At 49.4% G+C, this 23,668-nt stretch overlaps 1 protein-coding gene across 2 annotated transcripts in view; it reads left to right on the top strand.

Annotated features, from left to right (window-relative positions):
* Positions 1–15,588, top strand: part of LOC147662846 (E3 ubiquitin-protein ligase TRIM39-like) — a 173,078-nt gene extending 157,490 nt beyond the window's left edge. The window contains exons 6-8 of one of the 2 annotated variants that reach the window (XM_086950859.1): positions 3,027–3,053; positions 13,309–13,873; positions 15,368–15,588. In XM_086950859.1, coding sequence (XP_086806985.1) covers positions 3,027–3,053; positions 13,309–13,853 — 572 coding nt within the window. In that variant the 3' untranslated portion in view covers positions 13,854–13,873; positions 15,368–15,588. Of the gene's footprint in view, positions 1–3,026; positions 3,054–13,308; positions 14,523–15,367 lie in introns of those variants that run through there. The other variant, XM_086950860.1, reaches the window with a different exon arrangement.
* Positions 15,589–23,668: the final 8,080 nt, after the last annotated feature.

Raw genomic sequence — 23,668 nt, 5'->3', positions numbered from 1 at the left:
GCAATAGGTGTGTCTCTTGTAGGAGGCATATGTCTGCTTTTGCATTTTCTAAGTAGGAGAGAATCACCCTCCTCTTTACTGGATTGTTTAATCCCTGGATTGTTTAACCCCAATTTTAATGCTGGGTCTGTTAAGGCCCTCCCCTCTCCATCCCTCCACACCAGCACTGCCTGCCATATAGAGAGATCCCAGGGATTTCCGTAGTGTTGCTGAGTATGCTCCCCTCCCATCTCTATTGTCCAGGAGGGAGTGTCATGATCTAAGTGCAAATGTGTAAGTTGATTTACTGACTGGCAACCGTAAACAAACTTCAAAACTAAAACCATAATTATCCAAAGTCTCTGGATTGAGAACAGCCGTAGATGTGACATCCTCATACCAGCACAGATTCTGTAGTGTGGGGTGGTGTGGTACATCCTTTTGTCCTCCGATCCGCTCCGCGCCCTCCCCCGCCATCTCTCTCTTGTCTGCTTTGTCACCACAAGCTGTATCATGGTGGCTAGTGTCCTCCGTCAGCTTGGCTAGGAGTACCATCCTTTCAATCGCCATCATTTCAGGATCTGGGCCAGATCCCCGCCTCCGAAAGGGAACGAAGCTGCTGAAGTTGGCCCTGCCATTTGAACATCAAGCGGAATGGGTGAATCCATGAGTAAGTCACTTTCTGCTCGCGCAAGAAGCTAGTGACGGGTAGAGACTCTCGTCGTTTCAACAGTATTGAGACAGCTAGGTCTTGATAGAAGTGAAGAGTTTGATCTTTGAACTGAATATCAGGCAGCTATTCAAGATTTTCAAGATTACTTCTTTGAGTTGGAAATTGTGTCTGCATGTCAGAATGTCTAGTGTACGTGCCTTTCCAGTGCTCCAGTTCCCCACTCTGTAGGTTCTATGTTGTCACCTACTGCATTCCTGGGGGCTCCCCTGATGCGTATATTATTCCTTCTTGAATGATTTTCCAAATCCTCTGCATGAGCCTGGAGATCTAGTTATTGCTCTGACAGACTTATGATTTCCTGCTGCAATTGTTTGATTTCTTCATCGTGTGAGGTGCACTGCTCCTCTAAGGTGGCCACTCGCTCTCCAATGACTGCCACCTCTTTTCGAACCACGTGTAGTTAGCTTGCTATGTCTCGTTTGACTGCTAATACGTCTTCCCTCAGCCCTAAGAATAAGGCTTCCAGGTATGGAGGTGTGACTGGTGCCTCCGAATCTTCAGGCGATGGAGAAGAGGCCGTGCTTTGTTCTTGCCTTCCTGGGGCCCTCCTGATTTGACAAACATGTCTTATTGGAGCCCCCCTTTGTTTGTTCTTCCTGACGCCATTGTAGAGTATGCTAGGTGGTGTCTTTAGGTGCCTCGTGCTGGTGGCTTGTGCTCCGCAACTTGAGCGGGAGTGTCAGCTCTTAGAGGCCCTCGTGGCTCTGTGTCCAGAGGATTTTTCACTCTTGCTATAGCTGAGTGTCCGATCCAAGTGGAGTGTAGACAATATGACTATACCTCAGCTCCCTTCGCCATGGGCGTTACGATGTCCAGACTATCACAGATCTTGACTCAGCCCTTCTGTATTTGATCACAGTATGCGGCTCTCCTCTTGAGTAGGCCCTGCATGTTCCTTACGGGCTGTGACTGCAGCAGACGCCGGTCTCCTGCCACTTGTGTTTACTATGGGATTGACGGCCACGTGTGGTAGACATGTCTCTCTGCTACCTTTTAGCATTGTTTTTTTGCTCAACTCCAGACACAGCAACTCTCGAGGCCCATCTCTCTTTTCACGAGGGTAGGCCTTTATGTCATGGGCCGACCCTGACCTTGGCCGATTTAGCTCGCAGCCTATGTCTCTGCGTTTGACCGGAGACAATGACCTGCCTGATCCTCCCTCTCTGCCTGTAGGTTTCAATAGGCCTTTCCTCGCTCAAGGTCTAGTATCGCTTTCGGGGACGCGCCCTTAGGTGTCCGGTGTAGGCCCTTCTGGTCTCAACTTGCGGTTGACTCACCGCCCGGTGGGGAGACTTTCCCAGCTCCCGTTTGGGTCTAGCCCTCAGTTTTCGGGGACCCCATGTGTCTCTGGGGAGTCTCGCGCAGACAATAACCTTGGCTGGTTTAATCTGGTGCCAGTGTCCCTGCTCTGAATCGGGGGTAGTGGCCTGCGCGATTCCTTTGCTGTAGCTGCCGATTCCAGTCGGCAACTCTTCTCCTCTGCCTGATCTCGCATTCGGGGTCCCACCCCTGTGCTTCTAATGTAGACTTCCCCGGTCCCGACCTGGATCGGAATCACCCCTCAGTGGTGAGACGCACTGGCTCCCGTTTGGGCCTCTCTCCCGGCTCATGGGGTCTCGACATGGCGCCAGGGAGTTTCCGGCGGCTTAGTCTCTTGGAGGCCGGTTCTTGCTAATTGTCGCCAAGCGTGCCGCCTTCTTTGTATGCCGTGGCCTGGGCATGGCAATCCGCGTTGCCAGCAAGGTAGTATTGGCAGCTTCTCTGTGTGGCGCTGGGGCTCTGGGCCTGGAGTCAGTACCCAGCGATCGCAGTCCTCTCCCTCGCCTCCGGCTGCTTCTGCTGCATTCAACGTCAGGACCGTCACCGCCACACTCTCACGCTTGTGCTGATCTCGCTTGCTTTGATCAGCTGGATCATGCGGTTTTGCTCCTCTCCGTAGCCCTGAGTGTCACCTCAGCCTTTCAATCTTCAGATCCGATCAAGGCAAGGCTTAAACAAGGGCCGGAGGAGGTTTTTGGCTCAGTTGAGATGGAGTAAAGGAGAGAGGCGTCTCACTTCATCGCCATCTTGGCCACGCCCCCATAAATAGAGTTAGACTAGTTTGTTTATGAATGAGGAATTGACTACGGGATGGTGAGCAGTTGGAGTTTGGGATTGAAGTATTGGTTAGGGGTTAGGGTAATTGCCTTTTTAGTGAATTAGATTTCAGAATATTTCCACATAAAATATAATTGTAAACGATGATGTAGATCCAAATTTGTGTATTTTCCATATATGTTTATTACTGTTTTAATTTCCTATATTTGTCTTCTAGAGTGGAGATGGGCCCGCCGCTTTGCAGGTAACTACAGATTGTCCTTCTTTTGGTTTCCTCACTTAATTCTTTTTTATTTCTTCTTGTTTTCAAAGAGTTGAATCTCAGCGTCTCTCTGTGCATTCATTTGATTTAATTCAATTATTAACAATGAGCAGCATGCCGGAGGGTCTCTGCTGTTAGTTAGATGGACCAGTCAGTGCTATACTTTTTTGGTGATCCACCTCCGGATCACGTGACACGTTGGTTTTTTAATACTCACGCCCTTTTTAGGCCTTTCTAAGGCAGAGCGTAGCAGGGCAAACCCCCAGTTGGTCAGGCCCCCAACCGCCCGAAGGACTAACTGGGCGCTGTCGCGGTTTTCCAGGAACCTGCCCTGAGGATCCTGATCTTTAGCTCTGGCACCCCTACTTTGCCGTGCAGAGGTACCCTTATTGTACCCATCTGCCGCAGAGATACCCTTACTGTACCGGTCTGCTTCCAGATCCCCCTGGAACACCGCCTGCAACACAAAATAAAACATTAAAACATTCTGAGTACCTTGTCCCCCAGCCTGCCCACCGGGTAAGAGGTGGGAGACGGCTGGGCTGGTGCAAGAGAGGATGCCAGGAGGGGTGGGGGAGGCATATGTAACCTCCCCCCACCTCGGCGCACCGGATGTGACTCCGATGTGTCGCCCTGGCGAGCGGACTCCTACAGGAGCCCAACCACTAGAGGGGGTGTGATGGTGCTCAAATGGCACTAAAGGGCCGCCCTTTTGGAATGGCAACTTCCCCCACCCACAGTCTGAGCATGCATGCCTTTCCCTCTGAGACACACTAAAAATATCCTTATTATAGTTGCTAAAGAGGATCCAACCACCAAATGTTTGAATCCGAAGTCAGACACCTTATCAATTACGCCATGCGTCTCAGGCCATACGGGTGGGAGCGGGCGTAAGGTGGAGGCCCTGAACCCGTTGCCTCGCGCCCAAAACAAGTCCCCGACTGTGCGACTTGTACCCCCCTGCAACATCGCATCAAGGCCACAAGTTAACCCCCCTATCCCGGCCCACACACGGAATCGCCCAGAAGCAGAATGAATCAACAAACAAACCTGACGTGCCCCAGCAGGCCCCAATTGCTCCCACTGTGGGGATCAGATCCCCTACCGGAACCCTCCTGTTTTCAAAGAGTTGAATCTCAGAGTCTCTCTGTGCATTCATTTGATTTAATTCAATTATTAACAATGAGCAGCATGCCGGAGGGTCTCTGCTGTTAGTTAGATGGACCAGTCAGTGCTATACTTTTTTGGTGATCCACCTCCGGATCACGTGACACGTTGGTTTTTTAATACTCACGCCCTTTTTAGGCCTTTCTAAGGCAGAGCGTAGCAGGGCAAACCCCCAGTTGGTCAGGCCCCCAACCGCCCGAAGGACTAACTGGGCGCTGTCGCGGTTTTCCAGGAACCTGCCCTGAGGATCCTGATCTTTGGCTCTGGCACCCCTACTTTGCCGTGCAGAGGTACCCTTATTGTACCCATCTGCCGCAGAGATACCCTTACTGTACCGGTCTGCTTCCAGATCCCCCTGGAACACCGCCTGCAACACAAAATAAAACATTAAAACATTCTGAGTACCTTGTCCCCCAGCCTGCCCACCGGGTAAGAGGTGGGAGACGGCTGGGCTGGTGCAAGAGAGGATGCCAGGAGGGGTGGGGGAGGCATATGTAACCTCCCCCCACCTCGGCGCACCGGATGTGACTCCGATGTGTCGCCCTGGCGAGCGGACTCCTACAGGAGCCCAACCACTAGAGGGGGTGTGATGGTGCTCAAATGGCACTAAAGGGCCGCCCTTTTGGAATGGCAACTTCCCCCACCCACAGTCTGAGCATGCATGCCTTTCCCTCTGAGACACACTAAAAATATCCTTATTATAGTTGCTAAAGAGGATCCAACCACCAAATGTTTGAATCCGAAGTCAGACACCTTATCAATTACGCCATGCGTCTCAGGCCATACGGGTGGGAGCGGGCGTAAGGTGGAGGCCCTGAACCCGTTGCCTCGCGCCCAAAACAAGTCCCCGACTGTGCGACTTGTACCCCCCTGCAACATCGCATCAAGGCCACAAGTTAACCCCCCTATCCCGGCCCACACACGGAATCGCCCAGAGGCAGAATGAATCAACAAACAAACCTGACGTGCCCCAGCAGGCCCCAATTGCTCCCACTGTGGGGATCAGATCCCCTACCGGAACCCTCCTCGGGTTGCACCGGCCCAACCACTAGGGCAGTGCGCCGCCTGTGGACCAGGGCAAGGCCCAGGACCTGACCGATCTACCCATCGACCCGCATTTACAACCGGTCCACGTGGCCTGGTAACCTACGGGCGCCACTGTCCATGGGGGATCCAAACCACTCCGCCTGCAGGGGGGGAAGCGGAACACTGGTGTGGGCCCCCCGAAAGAGGGAGGCCCGTGCAACCCCATCGCACAGAGTAAAACCGGGAGATGGGGCGCCCACTACTCCCGGCCTGCTTTCCCCGCTCCAGAAGGGAGCAGCCCCCCATCACCCCTGGTCGCCCCAGGGGCACCATGTGGCTTACCAACAACACCTGAATACCCCACGGGCTCAATGCAGGCCGGCACGCCCCAGCCGAGTGGGCCTCCGTATGCCTCCAGCCTGCACCCTCCCCCGGTCAGAGCCCTGCTGGCCTTGGCAAGGGAGGGGGAAGCATATATACCCTCCCCCCACCTCAGCGCACTGGATGCGACGCCCATATGGTGCCCTGACGAGTGGACTCCTACAGGAGCCCAACCACTAGAAGGGTGAGCTGGTGCCCAAATGGAACTAAAGGGCGGCCCTTTTGGAATGGATACATGCGGGGCCGCTGACAGCTGCAATCTTTCCTCTCTCTCCACAGCCCTCCACTTACTGCACCCCCTCTAGAGCTCCTCCTTTACCTGCACAGACCTCCATGCTTTACACTCCCACTGGAGCTCCTCCTTTACTTGCACAGACCTCCATCCTTTACACTCCCTCTCGAGCTCCTCTCTCTGCACAGCCCTCCACTCTCTCCACTCCCTCTGGAGCTCCTCCTTTACCTGCACAGACCTTCATCCTTTACACTTCCTCTGGAGCTCCGCTCTCTGCACAGCCCTCCACTCTCTCCTCTCCCTCTTGAGCTCCACTCTCTGCACAGCCCTCCACTCTCTCCTCTCCCTCTTGAGCACCTCTCTCTGCACAGCCCGCCACTCTCTGGAGCTCCTCTCTCTGCACAGCCCCCCACTCTATCCACTCCCTCTAGAGCTCCTCCTTTGCCTGCACAGACCTCTATCCTTTATACTCCCTCTTGAGCTCCTCTCTCTGCACAGCCCTCCACTCTTCTCTCCAGTCCCTCTAGAGCTCCTCCTTCACCTGCACAGACCTCCATTCTTTACACTCCCTCTGGAGCTCCTCCTTCACCTGCACAGACCTTCATCCTTTACACTCCCTCTGGAGTTCCTCCTTTACCTGCACAGGCCTCCATCCTTTACACTCCCTCTGGAGCTCCTCCTTTACCTGCACATACTCCATCCTTTACACTCCCTCTGGAGCTCCTCTCTGCACAGACTTCCATCCTTTACCTGCACAGCTCTCCACTCCCTCTAGAGCTCCTCCTTTACCTGTGCAGACCTCCATCCTTTACACTCCCTCTAGAACTCCTCCTTCACCTGCACAGACCTCCATCCTTTACACTCCCCCTGGAGCTCCTCCTTCACCTGCACAGACCTCCATCCTTTACACTCCCTCTGTAGCTCCTCCTTCACCTGCACAGACCTCCATCCTTTACACTCCCTCTGGAGCTCCTCCTTCACCTGCACAGACCTCCATCCTTTACACTCCCTCTGGAGCTCCTCCTTCACCTGCACAGACCTCCATCCTTTACACTCCCTCTGGAGCTCCTCCTTCACCTGCACAGACCTCCATCCTTTACACTCCCTCTGGAGCTCCTCCTTTACCTGCACATACTCCATCCTTTACACTCCCTCTGGAGCTCCTCTCTGCACAGACTTCCATCCTTTACACTCCCTCAGGAGCTCCCACTTTACCTGAACAGACCTCCATCCTTTACACTCCCTCTGGAGCTCCTCCTTTACCTGCACAGCTCTCCACTCCCTCTAGAGCTCCTCCTTTACCTGTGCAGACCTCCATCCTTTACACTCCCTCTGGAGCTCCTCCTTTACCTGCACAAGCCTCCATCCTTTACACTCCCTCTGGAGCTCCTCCTTCACCTGCACAGACCTCCATCCTTTACACTCCCTATGGAGCTCCTCCTTCACCTGCACAGACCTCCTTCACTCCCTCTGGAGCTCCTCCTTTACCTGCACATACTCCATCCTTTACACTCCCTCTGGAGCTCCTCTCTGCACAGACTTCCATCCTTTACACTCCCTCAGGAGCTCCCACTTTACCTGAACAGACCTCCATCCTTTACACTCCCTCTGGAGCTCCTCCTTTACCTGCACAGCCCTCCACTCCCTCTAGAGCTCCTCCTTTACCTGTGCAGACCTCCATCCTTTACACTCCCTCTGGAGCTCCTCCTTCACCTGCACAGACCTCCATCCTTTACACTCCCTATGGAGCTCCTCCTTCACCTGCACAGACCTCCTTCACTCCCTCTGGAGCTCCTCCTTTACCTGAACAGACCTCCATCCTTTACACTCCCTCTGGAGCTCCTCCTTCAACTGCACAGACCTCCATCCTTTACACTCTCTCTAGAGCTCCTCCTTCACCTGCACAGACCTCTATCGTTTCCACTCCCTCTGGAGCTCCTCCTTCACCTGCACAGACTTCCATCCTTTACACTCCCTCTGGAGCTCCTCCTTTACCTGCACAGACCTCCATCCTTTACACTGCCTCTGGAGCTCCTCTCTGCACAGACCTCCATCCTTTACACTCCCTCAGGAGCTCCTCCTTTACCTGTGCAGACCTCCATCCTTTACACTCCCTCTAGAACTCCTCCTTCACCTGGACAGACCTCCATCCTTTACACTCCCCCTGGAGCTCCTCCTTTACCTGCACAGGCCTCCATCCTTTACACTCCCTATGGAGCTCCTCCTTCAACTGCACAGACCTCCATCCTTTACACTCTCTCTAGAGCTCCTCCTTCACCTGCACAGACCTCTATCGTTTCCACTCCCTCTGGAGCTCCTCCTTCACCTGCACAGACTTCCATCCTTTACACTCCCTCTGGAGCTCCTCCTTTACCTGCACAGACCTCCATCCTTTACACTGCCTCTGGAGCTCCTCTCTGCACAGACCTCCATCCTTTACACTCCCTCAGGAGCTCCTCCTTTACCTGTGCAGACCTCCATCCTTTACACTCCCTCTAGAACTCCTCCTTCACCTGGACAGACCTCCATCCTTTACACTCCCCCTGGAGCTCCTCCTTTACCTGCACAGGCCTCCATCCTTTACACTCCCTATGGAGCTCCTCCTTCACCTGCACAGACCTCCTTCACTCCCTCTGGAGCTCCTCCTTTACCTGAACAGACCTCCATCCTTTACACTCCCTCTGGAGCTCCTCCTTTACCTGTGCAGACCTCCATCCTTTACACTCTCTCTAGAGCTCCTCCTTCACCTGCACAGACCTCTATCGTTTCCACTCCCTCTGGAGCTCTTCTCTCTGCACAGACCTCTGCTCTTTACAATCAGAGTCTTTCACTGTCTGCACTGTCATTCGTCCCATCACAGCACTTCATTCAGTGACCGGCTCTGCCCGTTCTAGGCCAGGCTTTTACGGTATGACCCTTCCTCCTCTTCACAGCCACACTCGTCTCTGCACAGACTTCTGTTCTCTGCAGTCATCCCCCGAACAGGCGGCCTTGAATCTGCACAATCCGCCATTCTGTACACACCCCTTCACCACCACAGTTCTGTTATGGGGTGTCCACAGATCAAAGGTGTCAGATTTCTATCAATCTGACGAAAGGACTTGGGTCAATTCATCAACATTATATTAGAAAGCCAGTTGGACTGCAGCCTGAGCCTCGCCTCCTGAGCAATCCTGTGCGCGCAGCGTTTTCTGGTCACTGTTGGTCACGTGAGGTGAGTTCAGGGACACACTGGCACTCCAAACAATCATTTGTTTATAAATAACACAAGCAAAGAAAGCAGCAAGAAACAGGGACTTGTAATGGTAAAATGTTACCTGAACTCTGCCATAGTAGCGAAGTATACTCAAGGGGGAGAAGGACACCTTCCCGCATAAAAAGCAACCTGTACGACAATGAGGCATAATGTGCTGTCTGCATTCATTACTAAAACAGTAAAAATTCAGACTAGATAGCAGGCAGCCATGACATCAGCATTTTTCGTGTGTCTAAGAAGTTTACACTTTCTATTCAAGATAAAGAAAAGCTAAAAGCAGCCACGGTATGACTAAGATGGGAGCTGTCACAATGTTCATGACAGTTCCCTAGACTCTGCATATCTCTCCCCTCTATGCAGCTCCCCACCTCCAGAATAGGCCAGCACATTATTTACTCAAACCTCTAAAAAGTTACTCAGTCCCAACACAATCCCCACTCTCTAGAAGCCATCTGCACACCGCTCCAGTCTCTGCACAGCTCTCCAGTCTCTGCACAGAGCTCCAGTCTCTGCACAGGGCTCCAGTCTCTGCACAGCGCTCCAGTCTCTGCACAGCGTTCCAGTCTCTGCACAGAGCTCCAGTCTCTGCACAGCGCTCCAGTCTCTGCACAGCGCTCCAGTCTCTGCGCAGAGCTCCAGTCTCTGCACAGCGCTCCAGTCTCTGCGCAGCGCTCCAGTCTCTGCGCAGCGCTCCAGTCTGAAGACAGAGCTCCAGTCTCAGGACAGAGCTCCAGTCTCTGCACAGCGCTCCAGTCTCTGCGCAGAGCTCCAGTCTCTGCACAGCGCTCCAGTCTCTGCGCAGAGCTCCAGTCTCTGCACAGCGCTCCAGTCTCTGCGCAGAGCTCCAGTCTCTGCACAGCGCTCCAGTCTCTGCGCAGCGCTCCAGTCTGAAGACAGAGCTCCAGTCTCAGGACAGAGCTCCAGTCTCAGGACAGGGCTCCAGTCTCTGCACAGGGTTACAGTCTCTGCACAGAGCTCCAGTCTCTGCACAGCGCTCCAGTCTCAGGACAGGGCTCCAGTCTCTGAGCAGAGCTCCAGTCTCTGCACAGCGCTCCAGTCTCTGCACAGCGCTCCAGTCTCTGCACAGGGCTCCAGTCTCTGCACAGAGCTCCAGTCTCTGCACAGGGCTCCAGTCTCTGCACAGAGCTCCAGTCTCTGCACAGCGCTCCAGTCTCAGGACAGGGCTCCAGTCTCTGAGCAGAGCTCCAGTCTCTGCACAGCGCTCCAGTCTCTGCACAGCGCTCCAGTCTCTGCACAGCGCTCCAGTCTCTGCACAGCGCTCCAGTCTCAGGACAGGGCTCCAGTCTCAGGACAGGGCTCCAGTCTCTGCACAGGGCTCCAGTCTCTGCACAGGGCTCCAGTCTCTGCACAGGGCTCCAGTCTCTGCACAGCGCTCCAGTCTCTGCACAGCGCTCCAGTCTCTGCACAGCGCTCCAGTCTCTGCACAGCGCTCCAGTCTCTGCACAGCGCTCCAGTCTCTGCACAGCGCTCCAGTCTCAGGACAGGGCTCCAGTCTCTGCACAGGGCTCCAGTCTCTGCACAGGGCTCCAGTCTCTGCACAGGGCTCCAGTCTCTGCGCAGCGCTCCAGTCTCTGCACAGCGCTCCAGTCTCTGCACAGCGCTCCAGTCTCTGCACAGCGCTCCAGTCTCTGCACAGCGCTCCAGTCTCTGCACAGCGCTCCAGTCTCTGCACAGGGCTCCAGTCTCTGCACAGGGCTCCAGTCTCTGCACAGGGCTCCAGTCTCTGCACAGGGCTCCAGTCTCTGCACAGGGCTCCAGTCTCTGCGCAGCGCTCCAGTCTCTGCACAGCGCTCCAGTCTCTGCACAGCGCTCCAGTCTCTGCACAGCGCTCCAGTCTCTGCACAGCGCTCCAGTCTCTGCACAGGGCTCCAGTCTCTGCACAGGGCTCCAGTCTCTGCACAGGGCTCCAGTCTCTGCACAGGGCTCCAGTCTCTGCGCAGCGCTCCAGTCTCTGCACAGCGCTCCAGTCTCTGCACAGCGCTCCAGTCTCTGCACAGCGCTCCAGTCTCTGCACAGCGCTCCAGTCTCTGCACAGCGCTCCAGTCTCTGCACAGGGCTCCAGTCTCTGCACAGGGCTCCAGTCTCTGCACAGGGCTCCAGTCTCTGCACAGGGCTCGAGTCTCTGCACAGGGCTCGAGTCTCTGCACAGGGCTCGAGTCTCTGCACAGGGCTCGAGTCTCTGCACAGGGCTCCAGTCTCTGCACAGCGCTCCAGTCTCTGCACAGCGCTCCAGTCTCTGCACAGCGCTCCAGTCTCTGCACACTCAAAACTCCAAGCAACCCACTTTCCGCACAGCCCTACAACCCCAGAAGAGCTCTACCCTATATGTATACCTCTATACTCAGGCATATGCTTGCACAGCGTAACACTGTCCACATTCCTTCACAGCATAATCAAGTCTCTGTGCAGCAGCAATCTCTGCACAGCCTAGTCCAATCTCTGCACCACAGCCTCAATCCCAACACAGCATTATCAAGTCTCTGCACAGCATAGTCACATCACTGCACAGCAGCAATCTCTGCACAGCACAGACGAGTCTCTGCACAACCTCAATCTCTTCACAGTGCAGTTATATCTGCACAGCCCCAATCTCTACACTGCATAGTGAAGAATCTGCACTTTCAATCCCTACACAGCGCAGTCCAAACTCTGCACAGCCCCAATCCCTAAGCAGCATAGTCCAAGGTCTGCACTGTCTCAGTCCCTAAGCAGCATAGTCCAAGTTCTGCATGCATTGGTCCCTGCACAGCATAATGCAATCTGCACAGCCTCAATCCCTGTACAACATAGTCTAATCTCTGCACAACCTCAATCCCTCCACAGCATGGTCCAATCTCTGCACAGCGGCCGTCCCTACACAGTATAGTCCACACAGCTTAGTCCAGTCCATGCGCAGCGGCAGTCCCTACTCAGCCCTTGGCTCTGCACTCCCTCATCACCATACAATGACCACTGCCTCCTCCCCTCGCTTCCAGATGTTTCCTTGCACCGCCTCATCAGAGCTCCTCTCTCTGCAGTGACCTCCCTCTGTTCAGGTTTATTCTGTCCTGGGTCGAGAAACCCTCTCCTATTTTTATTGTCAAGTCTCAGGCGGACCCCAAAACCCAGATTGTTCCTTCATATTAGAGAGTCCAGCGCTCCACTGCTCCTCGGCTATATCAGATGTGCCTACTTGCATTAACGCATTGAAATAATCGAATATTATGTATTTAATATCTGGTAAGTTTCAAAACATTGCATCGGAGTCCTAATAAACCAGGGCTGTGTGAATCAAAGTATTAGAAATAGGGCTGCCTCGATTGGCCCCTCTGTTCCGGAACCTTTATCGTGATGTTTGTAGTGTTGTGATTGAATTTACATTGAAAACCCACCAAGAAAGCTCAGTTTAGAAGTAAATAACGAAAAACATGGCCTTTCAGTCGTTTATATAATACAATTAAATAAAACGTGTTAAACAGGAGGCAGCCATATGCACGTGGACGCCTTTGTTTGCAACATTTCTGCCACGGATTTTGCTTCTCCATATTTCTCTCATATTTTCGTTTTCGATTTTTAAACATCAGCCTGTTTTTCGTGAAAAGTTGTATCATTGTCGGCAGAGAGTTTAGCAGAAATGTGACCTTATGGTGCTTACGGCCAAGACCGTGGAGAGGGGAATTCCTATTTCACTGCTAAAGAGGGGAACTTGGGTGGATGTCACTGTGGCGGTGTGAAGACGAGGGGTTGGAAGCACTGAGGGGTTACTGCTGTTTCCGATCTCTATTTATAATTTACTTTCATAAAACCATCTTAGTGCCATTGATTTAAATGAGTTACTTATGCTGATTACGCTGAGAGCCTGTTTACTTACATTTCATGTTCTGTTACTCTTGGTATGAAACTTTCCCCACAGTGTTAGAGCCTAGAACCGGCGGAGCCGGGCGCGCAGCACAGGCCTCCTCTCGAGCTGGGTTGTGACTTGTTTTTCCAATACTAGAGCATTTTATTCCTACTAAAGAAGCCAGACGAAGAGTGCGAGGACTGTATGATTGTGTATGGAAAGAAGGCTGAGCGGTGTTGTGTTGTTCTGAGTTCCTGCCTGTGGGTGCTCCGTGGTTGGGTGAGTAATTGCTGTGATTGCTGAGGTCTGATTTCTGCATCTCTCTCTCCTGCAGCTGCGGTGACCCTGGATCCGGACACTGCTCATCGGAGGCTCATCCTGTCCGAGGACGGAAGGAGCGTTAGGCACGGAGACCGAGCACAGGATCTGCCCGACACGCCCCAGAGATTCCATCCCGTCATCAATGTCCTGGGGAGAGAGAGGCTGAGCTCTGGGAGGCATTACTGGGAGGTGGAGGTGGGGGACAAGACCCGCTGGTACCTGGGGGTGTGTGACGAGGCTGCGAGCAGGAAGGGGGAGATCGCACTATCACCTGAGGATGGATTCTGGACAGTGTGGCTCAGAGATGGTGAATGTGAAGCTCTCACCTCCCCCATGACCCTCCTGACCCCCCATGTGCCCCCCAGGGCTGTGGGTCTCTTCCTGGACTATGAGGCGGGCCGGCTCTCGGTGTACAATGTGGATGACCGGTCTCTGCTGTTCACCTTCTCCGGGGCCTCCTTCCCCCGCACCCTGCGGCCCTTCTTCAGTCCAGGAGTCAACGATGGAGGGAGGAATGCGGGGGCGCTGCGGATCCTGCCGGTGGCCGGACGGGAGTGAAGAGACTTCCAGCAGCACAGGTGAGAGAGCGCTGTAACCAGGGAAAGGTGCTGTGTGTAATGTAATTTACTGTATCTAACTCCAGGGAAGGTTACTGTGTGCATCATTACAGATGAGTAGTAAAATCACAGAGGGTGGGGGCGCTACAGCCACATCTGCCGACTGGGAAACCAGGTTCGAGCTCCGGCTTCGGCTCAACATCCTGTAATTATGGGAAAATCACTAAATCTCCGTGTGTTACAGAAAAAAAGATACCTGTTCAAGTGTAATCTGTTCTCATGTGAAGCGCCCACTGCTTTTGTGCAGAGTTGGCGCTATGTAAAATTGCAAACACAAACTCTGTGTACTGCGGGCAGCAGAGGAAAAAGAAAACACAAACACTCCTGCTTCTGGAGCACAGGGACGGAGTTCTTGAGCACAGGGGTTTTCTTCTCTCATAAACTCTGAGGGAAGGATTGAGTCAGTCTTGGAAATGTACTCACGGGCCTGATGCAAAACAGTTTGGCGCCGTGACTTAATGTTCATTAGTTAGGACAGAGGGGAGAAGAGAGAGCAAACACGAATGACTGAAACAAGAACGTGGCTGTGAAATGTCGTGTGTACAGGTATACCTAATGTAGTTTCAGTGACTACCGCAGGTAAATATGATATTTTATTTTGCAAAGAAAAGGTGCCATTGTCTTTAAATTACTGTGACTGGAAGACTTTGCGCCTGTTTATGAGCCGATTTGCGTCGCAAACCTTACATGCGTGTCCCTGAGTGACTCCATAAATCGGAGTAAGATAATGCACGGCGTTGACTTACTGTGCTCTGGGAAGGTTCCATGGTGCGCCTTCTCAGGTGGGACGTAACAAGGATAAATATCTTTATTTCTCCTTGTTCCTTCCTCTTTCTATATGTCCTGTATTCTGCAGCACACATAGAAGGAAAAATATGCCTCTCAAGATTGTTTTTGTGCAGGAAGGTGACCCTTCCTGCACAAAAACAATCCTGCACGCTGCTCAGACACCCTTGAACCATGCGGTGCCTGCAATGGCGCTAGGCCACCAAAATGGCACCAGTGCAGGGGAAAAGGCAGGAATGCGCCATATCTCCTAAAATACGGCGCATTTCTGCCCTTTCCCTGTCACGCAGTGCAGTGCAACAAGACGACTTGCTGCGCAGCAGAGCGTGACATTCTAGTAAATAGGCCGCCTAGTTTAAATAGCCAAAGATGAATACAAATAATTTTAAAAAAAAGATAAGATGTGGAAAGAAATAGTAATTGGCAACGTAAGCCATCTGCCCACACACTTTGGCACAGAAGGCTGACGTGCAGATGTTATCAGGAAAAGGCTGCTACTCACATTAGAAGAGAGCCAATGGCTGAAGGGGGCTAACCCATTCCCCTATATTGTATGTTGCTGTTGGCGGAAGCAAAATATGTATGAAAAAAAAATAGACTAATTGAAGAGCTTCAACATGTATATGTATGTTTGAATGTCTTTTTTACTTGTATATTGCTTGATTACAGGAGGCTGACAAGACAGACTTCAAATGACTGATGAAGGCCAGTTAAGAGATGACAACAGAAATAATAGAGAACAAGCATTGAGAAAGCCAATAGGTCCATGCTGGCTGCTAGCATTTTGGATTTGTGTATGTTTCTTTTGTCCTGTTTATTCTAAAATCTTTATTGTTGGGGGAGCTGCTTTTTCCTGTTCATTAATAAAAACATTGGCTAAAAGTAAAAATATTTTTTGGTCTCAAAATGCACGAAATATCAAAGGCAACTACTGTGCAAGACCGATATAGACACTGATATAAGGTGGCGATTGAAACTTTTACGCACAGTGGAGAAGATGCTGCAAGCACAGTACAGAGCTGCATGTAGGCAAAGTAACTGTTGTTGAGAAGCCATTTTAGGCACAGAGGAGAACTTGTTGAGGCAATCATTATAAAACTTCTATAGACCCAGTAGCTGTAGCGCTCTTGCCATTGTATGTCGACTCAAAGGAGAGACAAAACGAAAATAGAGATGCAGGTCTGATAGACACCAAATCCTCTGGCCCTTCCAGCACACTCTTCTCGTGCAGTAATGTGAATTGTTATTGTTGGACAAATCTCAGGTGATTAAGATTTCCACAAGTGTCACTTAGATGTTTCACTCAACCTCAAGTTTAATCTTAGACATTGTATTTAATTGAAGGCTAGCGTAGCGACTCAGTGGCTTATTTTAATGGTATTACGGGCGGGGTGAAGCTCTTGGACCTGTTTATCCAGATCACATATTGGTTGGTTCAGTTACTGATTTCAATCCAACAGATGGGACGGCAGTGGAAGGCGACTCAGGTCGCAGCCGGCTCTTCAGCCCAAAGTCATGCACTGTAAGGTGGATTTCTGGAGTGCTGCTTATCACCCGTGAGGGTATCAAGGCACCAAGACGCGTCCTAGACAGTGCCAGCTGTAGGCCTAAGGATTAATGTGAACTGTTATATGTACATGTGGATTGAAAAATAAGAAACTCTTGACAATCACAATAAGCAGAAATAAAAAAAAAACTGAATCTTGTGGACAGCCAATATTTGTGAGCACTTGAATCAGTTATTTCTACATTAGATTCAGTATTTCCCTCGAGCAAAAAGAAAAAATCAATTTCTAATGAGGAAGTGTAAAAAGTGAAAATATATGCATGCCGAATGAAGAGCAAGGCACAGGACTGCATTCCAAAGAGCCACCAGTCATTAACAGTTGTGCTTGGTGGTCTCTGTTTATTGAAGAGAAAGGTGACAATACATCCTGTTTTTTAATACTGATTTATCTACAAAAACATTGCTATCTTTGGGAAAGCTGGCATACAAGAAAGACCAAACAATAAGAGCAAATTAACGTTTTTAGCAAGTCTCAAAACATTACAAACATAGTAAGAACCTCACTTCCCTAATACATATTATAACATATCCCCTTCCACCTTTAGCCCCCCACATCCTTGACAGATTTCCCCAAATGACCACACCATCTACTCCCATAAAACATCCTTTCAACCACCGTCCATCCAACCTACCCCATACGTTGCCTTCATGTATTCTATCCTCTAACTCCCCAAGGTGACCTCCAAACATCCTATCCTTTGCCCCCCAGAAGAGCCATGTAAGACGTTATCCAGTTACCCCCAGTGGCGGTTCCTCCGATATGGCGGAGGAGCGTTGCCATCCCTGCCAGCATAAAAACACAAATTCACAGGGCTCAGGTCAATCCTGATGCTGCTTTCTAACATGACAGCAGCCTCAGGATTGTCCACAGCGGAGCCTGAGCTGAGTGGCGGGCTTGCATCAGGTAACTTTTTAAAGGTTTTTAGTTTCTTTTTTTTCTGTTTTCATCTGTTGTCCCATCCCCCCTCCTTGCCCCCGCCACTCCTCCCGCCAAGTAGCTGCAACTGGTTACCCTCCAGACAATTCTGTTTTATCTGGCTGTCGCTCAATAGCAACAAACATTAACCTCAACTACTAAATGTGACTGTCGCCCATGCAACCTGCTAATTGGTAACTCCATACCCTCGCCGCCAATTTATTTGCTCAGAGCCATCTCTATTACGTTGTGTTTCCGTGCCCCTCTCCATACCCCTCTCATTATCATTTCTGTCCAAACTATACGTGTCCCTGACCAAGAACTTTCATTCAGCCTCTGTAAGGAAATTTCCCTTTTTTCATGATCACCCTAACATTTAGCAATGTTGCTGCTGGTTGTTCGACTCCGAGAGTGCACTAAGTCCTGCCAACAAGACCTCCTTGTCAGTGCCCTAAGCTACATGAAAATATATGGTTGATCGGCTGTGCTCAGTTAGCATAGGTTATCTTACTTAAAGGCCCTTAGTATGTGGTACCCAGGGCCTGTAAGTTAAACTGTCCCTCCAGGGCTGCAGCACTTATTGTGTCACCCTGCGAGTGACAGTGTAAAACGTGACTTCCCGGTCTGCCACTTTTGGCTGGACGAGCAGGCTTTTGACTGAGAACTTGACTTTGTCATTTCACCCATGACAAAGTCAACATATACTCTTCAAATATATGTAAGTCACCCCAAGTTCTACCTGTCAGGCCCTCAAGCATGGTGCTGTATATTAGAGAGTGGAACATGTACCATTATATGTTCTAACAGCAAACCCACTAAATTGTTGTTTTGCTGTGTGAGATGGTAGCTCCATTGGCGAGTTCAGGGTTACATACGGACCACTCAGCTGTGCTAACTTCTGAATGGGGCTACAGAGAATAAGGATTCCGAATATCAAAATATTAATTACATTAAACATGACATTGCCCAGGTTGAATTTAATGTACATATTATGCCAAGGCAACTTGTAGAAAGTTGCCACTCTGTTACCCTTGCAGACAACTTTTTGCCCTAATGAGGAGTAGTGTAAATGACTTCCAGGCACAATTGAGGACTACAGTTGAAAAAGGTGTCTTGTTTTCTGGGCTGGGAGCCACACATGTTGTGCACCCTAAAGGCGAGCTTCAAAGCGAAGCTGCCTTTGAATAGCTGATGGTGAGACACTTGACCCCTCTCATTATCATTTCTGTCCAAACTATACGTGTCACTGACCAAGAACTTTCATTCAGCCTCTGTAAGGAAATTTCCCTTTTTTCATGATCACCCTAACATTTAGCAATGTTGCTGCTGGTTGTTCGACTCCGAGAGTGCACTAAGTCCTGCCAACAAGACCTCCTTGTCAGTGCCCTAAGCTACATGAAAAGATATGGTTGATTGGCTGTGCTCAATTAGCATAGTTTATCTTACTTGAGACACTTGCATCTGCAGACTGTGTTGAGCTATCTGTGAAAACCAAGGTGCAACACCTTTTCTAGATAAAAATTAATTAGGGCGAGGATAATTGAGTTACGCAAGTCCCACGCAGTCTAATGAGGCTGAAAATGACTCTTTATAGGAGCCAGCAGTTGCTTCTGCACGCCCTCAGGAGGGTTACCTTATTGACAGCACCATTGTGTTCTCACCCAGAAGTATTATGAGTTGGACAGTTGTTTTTTGACATCTTTGACTTCTTTGAAATTCCCATGAAGGAGAAGTGGGTTAACAAGTAAGTAACTGTCCGATTAGTATTATCAATGGTGCAGGGTTATTATTGTTAGTTATCTCAGTGATGTGGTATTAGGTGGCTCAGTTTTATTGACTCTGTATTATGGTAAAGGGTGGTTATTTCCACTTCAATGGAGAAACCAATAAACAACGCAATTTAGGGCCAGATATATTAACATTCGGAATTGCGAATCTTACCAAATCGCAATTTGGAATTAGGAATTCACAATTCCTAATGTATTAAAGTTTTAATTTTAAAATAGCCTTTCTTATTGGGTCTCAACACTGCCTACCTCCTGAATATTGATGGAGTAGGGCACATATTGCGACCCATTAGGAATGATAGCCGTCACAGGAATGGTGGCCTGCTGGGTTTTGCGTTTCTGCGATCATTATCTGAAACCCATCGTGCAGAACACTCCTACTTACCTAAAGGATACCAAGAGCCTCCTTCAACTCCTACAAACAGTGACTTTTGAGGAGAATACAGTGACATTGGTCACCTTAGACATAGAGAGTCTGTATACCAGCATCCCCCAGGATGATACCATCAAAGTCCTGGGGTCAGCTCTTAATTCGGTCGTCTGGGAGTATCAGACACCCAAAGCATTTATCCTGGAATGTGCAACTATTGCCCTTAAAGAAACTTTCTTTTCCTACAAAGGGCAACTCTTCCTGCAGAGCACCGGCACCTCGATGTCCCAGAGTGTGGCGGGGCTGGATGTCGCAGACTTCGAAGCCAGACACATCCTACCACCGATGGCCCTTTTACCTCCTCCATCCACCTGTGGAGAAGATACATCGACAATGTGTTTTTGATCTGGAAGGGCAGTGAAAACCTCCTGGAAGACTTCCTCAAATGGACCAAAATCTGAAATTCACTTACACCGTGAGCAAGACAGACATTGTTTTCTTAGACGTTGTCATAATAGTCACAGGCAGCAGTCTTTCAACCAAAACACATTATAAACCGACGGCAAAAAATAATCTTCTAGAATACACGAGCTTCCATCCGCGCCCTCTGAAAGAGAACCTTCCTTATGGGCAGTATCTCAGAATTAGACGCAACTGTAGCGATGTCAGAGATTTCAAGGAACAGTCAACGGGCCTCACCCAGAAACTACAATCAAGAGGCTACCCTACCAGCATTCTGGACAAAGGGTATAAATGGGCACGCAACCAACCTCGTGAGGCACTCCTGGAGGAGAAGACCAACTCACCGCAGGAAATTCCCTTAACCTTTGTAACCACTTACGGTAGTCTTTCAAATTTTATGAAAAAGACAATCAACAAAAACTGGAGACTTATCTCGAGCATCAACAAAACCTGGGAGAAACCCCTGTTCCCTTTTAAAAAAGGAAGAAGCCTAAAAGACGCCCTGGTCCACACCCGTCCAAAAGAAGTACTACCCCAAGGCCTCCGTTCCATCACTGATACCTGGGGTTTGCCTAAGATAGTGGGACATTACCCGTGCTCGGATTGCAGTGTATGTCACCTGACAACCGCATCGAAACAGCATGAACTTGAACCGGGCAAGATATGGACCCAAAGATCTCATACCAATTTCAACTCAATAAATGTCATCTACCTAATTACCTGCCCATGTGACCTGCGATATATTGGAATGACCTCCCGGAAAATTAAACAACATTAGGTGTCGCAGAGCAACTACAAAAATGAGCAGTCATTTTCTTCAAAATAACCATACCACCAACGATTTGAGATGGGCAATAATCGAACAGGTCAATGGGGGACACAATACTTCCAATCGACTCTTTGAGAAAGAACAAAGATGGGTCTACAGACGAGGAACTTCCACCAATGGTCTTAATGATGAGATCCCTTGGAACTCAGTTTTGAAATAATCTAATGAACATGCTACGCATTAATTTTTCCTGATACCCCCAGGCTCATCCCATCTGCTGCAAATGCTGGACCACCAGTTACCTCTCCTTCAGTTACTGCTCTGCTAACTTTAGCAGTTCTACCCCACCAGTTGACACTCGTATTGCGAGGCATTACATTTTTTATATATGTACACTATCATCCTCTGTGTGGAACGGCACCACCTAATCTAATATATGGGTGCAACTTACCAAACCTAATCCCACCGTTAATACCATTGCGCTTTGACGGGTTTTGACACATCCCGCCTATTAGTATTTTTTTCCCATCATCTGGGCACCTAATTGCCAGAACACCTACGCCATTTGGCATTTCACTTATGACAACCATTGCGCAGTGGTGGGCTTTGAAACATAACGCTTACCAGTATTTGTCTTATCCCTTGCGCACTTTACTGCAAGAACACCCATGCCATTTGGCATTTCACCAATGTATGTAAAAGCAGTGCGCGTCAATGGGCTTTGACACGCCTCCTCTGGGGTATGGACTTGGCGTTTCTGCAATAATTAGTTATTTCCTTAACTTATGCGCACCGTACTGCAGGCAGCTCACCTACATTAGAGAATCGTCTTTCTCCCCTAGAATTCTCCCTGCACTCGTAACCTCTCTTTGTCAACTACCTTTGCCAATAAAGTTTCCTGTGCATTGGATACTGCGTTTACCTTGGAGACCGGAGCACACTCGGTGAGTTGTGCTCCGGTCTAGTTGCCATTTGCAACGTGCGGACTAGGTGATTGGGCGTGTCTTTATTGGCCATGACTCGATCATGACGCTACCTCGCCTTTCACTGCTGATTGGCCACGTGTATCCCTCACACGCCTACCACCCATGAAGCCACGCCCATCACGGAAGTAGGGCGCAAAACCTTCACGGCATTTATACGGCGTCACCGGAGACCGCGATCATCTTCAGGATTCGGTAACAAGGGTGACAGCAGGTTCCAAGAGGGTGTCTGGCGTCGAGGGCGTAAGTTACATCCCAGCATCCACGGCCTCCTTCCACAGAGCCATAGTGATCGAGCTAAGTACTATGCTCATATTACTGATTATTTAATCCCGGTATATGTTGTTCTTCCTTTCAAGGGTGTGGCAATTACGCCACCACCCACCTCCCGAGATCCATGGTGTGTGATCTACTCGCCATACAAGTGAGACATTTTACTATATGTATTTTGCTCATGAGGTCACTGGCCATTAAGGTCCAGTGATCGCATTGCTCTCCACATGCTGATTTAGCTAACTTCCAAATAGGGGCTACTTTGATCCTAAGAACCACCTGTTGTCCACAGCACCCCTATGTATAACGTTACTTCTCCTGGGACATAATATGGTGTTAACTATACTGTTATTTCGCTATCCACTGTCCTCTCACTACAACTGGAGCACTGTAGATATACCAAGGAGCATAGTGAATTTTAACTGTTTATTTTGTCTCTTATGTGTATGTCTTCGTCTTTTTCTCCCACAGGTGCATATACACGGACTATGAGGTCCCCAAATTGGGCAGACCCTAGAATGAGTTTTTCACTTCTTCATGCACTTTTTTACAACTAATTTTCACTTTCACGTCCCTAGGTCAGGGTGGGCCTTAGAATGCCCATACCGCCGGGGTTTATTACACCTTTTGTCCTGATGAATGCCTGGTAAAGTTACACAGTTTCAAGGCAGAAACATGTTGACTGATTATTGAATTTAAGAAAAAAAAACAATTTATTTGGTCTATTTTCCTACACCATTTTAAACCTGTCCAAGTGATCAAGTAATAAAAAATTTTTTTTTGAGACACTGAAGACAATTTTTATACCTTCACTCCCCAATTTTTATCATTCACGTCACGCCTATTTCACAAAACCTACTCCACAGTAGATCTGGCGTCGAAGCACACTGAAGAGGCACTCGGCCTCTTCAGTGGGGCCCAATGATGAAGCATGTCACCAACCAGGGTGGTGAGTGAGGGCTTTCTTATTTACCCAAAAGGGGTCATATACTGCTCCATTTGTACGATAACTGTATTATTTTGGACACTCTTTTCTTGTTGATACGAATATAACAGGGGATTAAGAGTGCTTCCTTATCTTCCCTACCTCTCTTCTTGTTGTTGTGTGGGTTCAGCAGACCACCATGTCTGTGATTCCTTTTAAATAAGGCAATCTTTTTTTCTTCTAATGCAGAACGTTTTACTTAAAGTAAAAAAGAATTTGTTTCAAAAAATAAAATTAAACATTTAATTTAATTTTTTAAGAGAAGTCAGTGGTCCTTTGGACCATTGCCTGCTCATAGAAAATATTTTAAATACATTCTCAATGGGGAAGAAGCCATACAGGTACCACTGGTTTTCCAATTGGTGGTAATGTATTATGTAAATACCGAATTGCAAATGCAAATTTGGTAACTAGTTAACGAATCTCAATTTGACATATGTACATTTAAAATGTCATTTTTACGATTGTACAAACTGGGGCATTTGCGACCTCAAAATACCGTTGTACATGTGGCCCTCAGTGTGTGAATCCCAGGATTGGGAATTTCAACCCTCCAGAATCTCCCACAAAACAAATCCGTAATGACTGCCTCAGAAGGATATTAACTTGAAAACAGCGAAATAAAGCTATAACAGCAATTTCAGATCCTTCTCTAAATATCTCTCCTCTTCCTTAATGATACTACCAACGTTCTAATGGTCTAATAAATGTCAGTACATTATGATAGAAGCAAAAAGTCCCTTTGTTCTATTCGCAGAAGATAAGGTTAAATGCACCACACGGTGTCGATATTGAAAGGCAAATAAATAAAAAGAAAGCAATGTCCCTTCAAGTGCTTTGCTAGTATATTTAGTCTTT

This window comes from Lissotriton vulgaris, unplaced genomic scaffold, assembly GCF_964263255.1.
Source record: "Lissotriton vulgaris unplaced genomic scaffold, aLisVul1.2 SCAFFOLD_482, whole genome shotgun sequence".
NCBI lineage: Eukaryota > Metazoa > Chordata > Amphibia > Caudata > Salamandridae > Lissotriton > Lissotriton vulgaris.
Note: the sequence above shows the minus strand (reverse complement) of the source record. Positions and strands in the feature narration are given on the sequence as shown.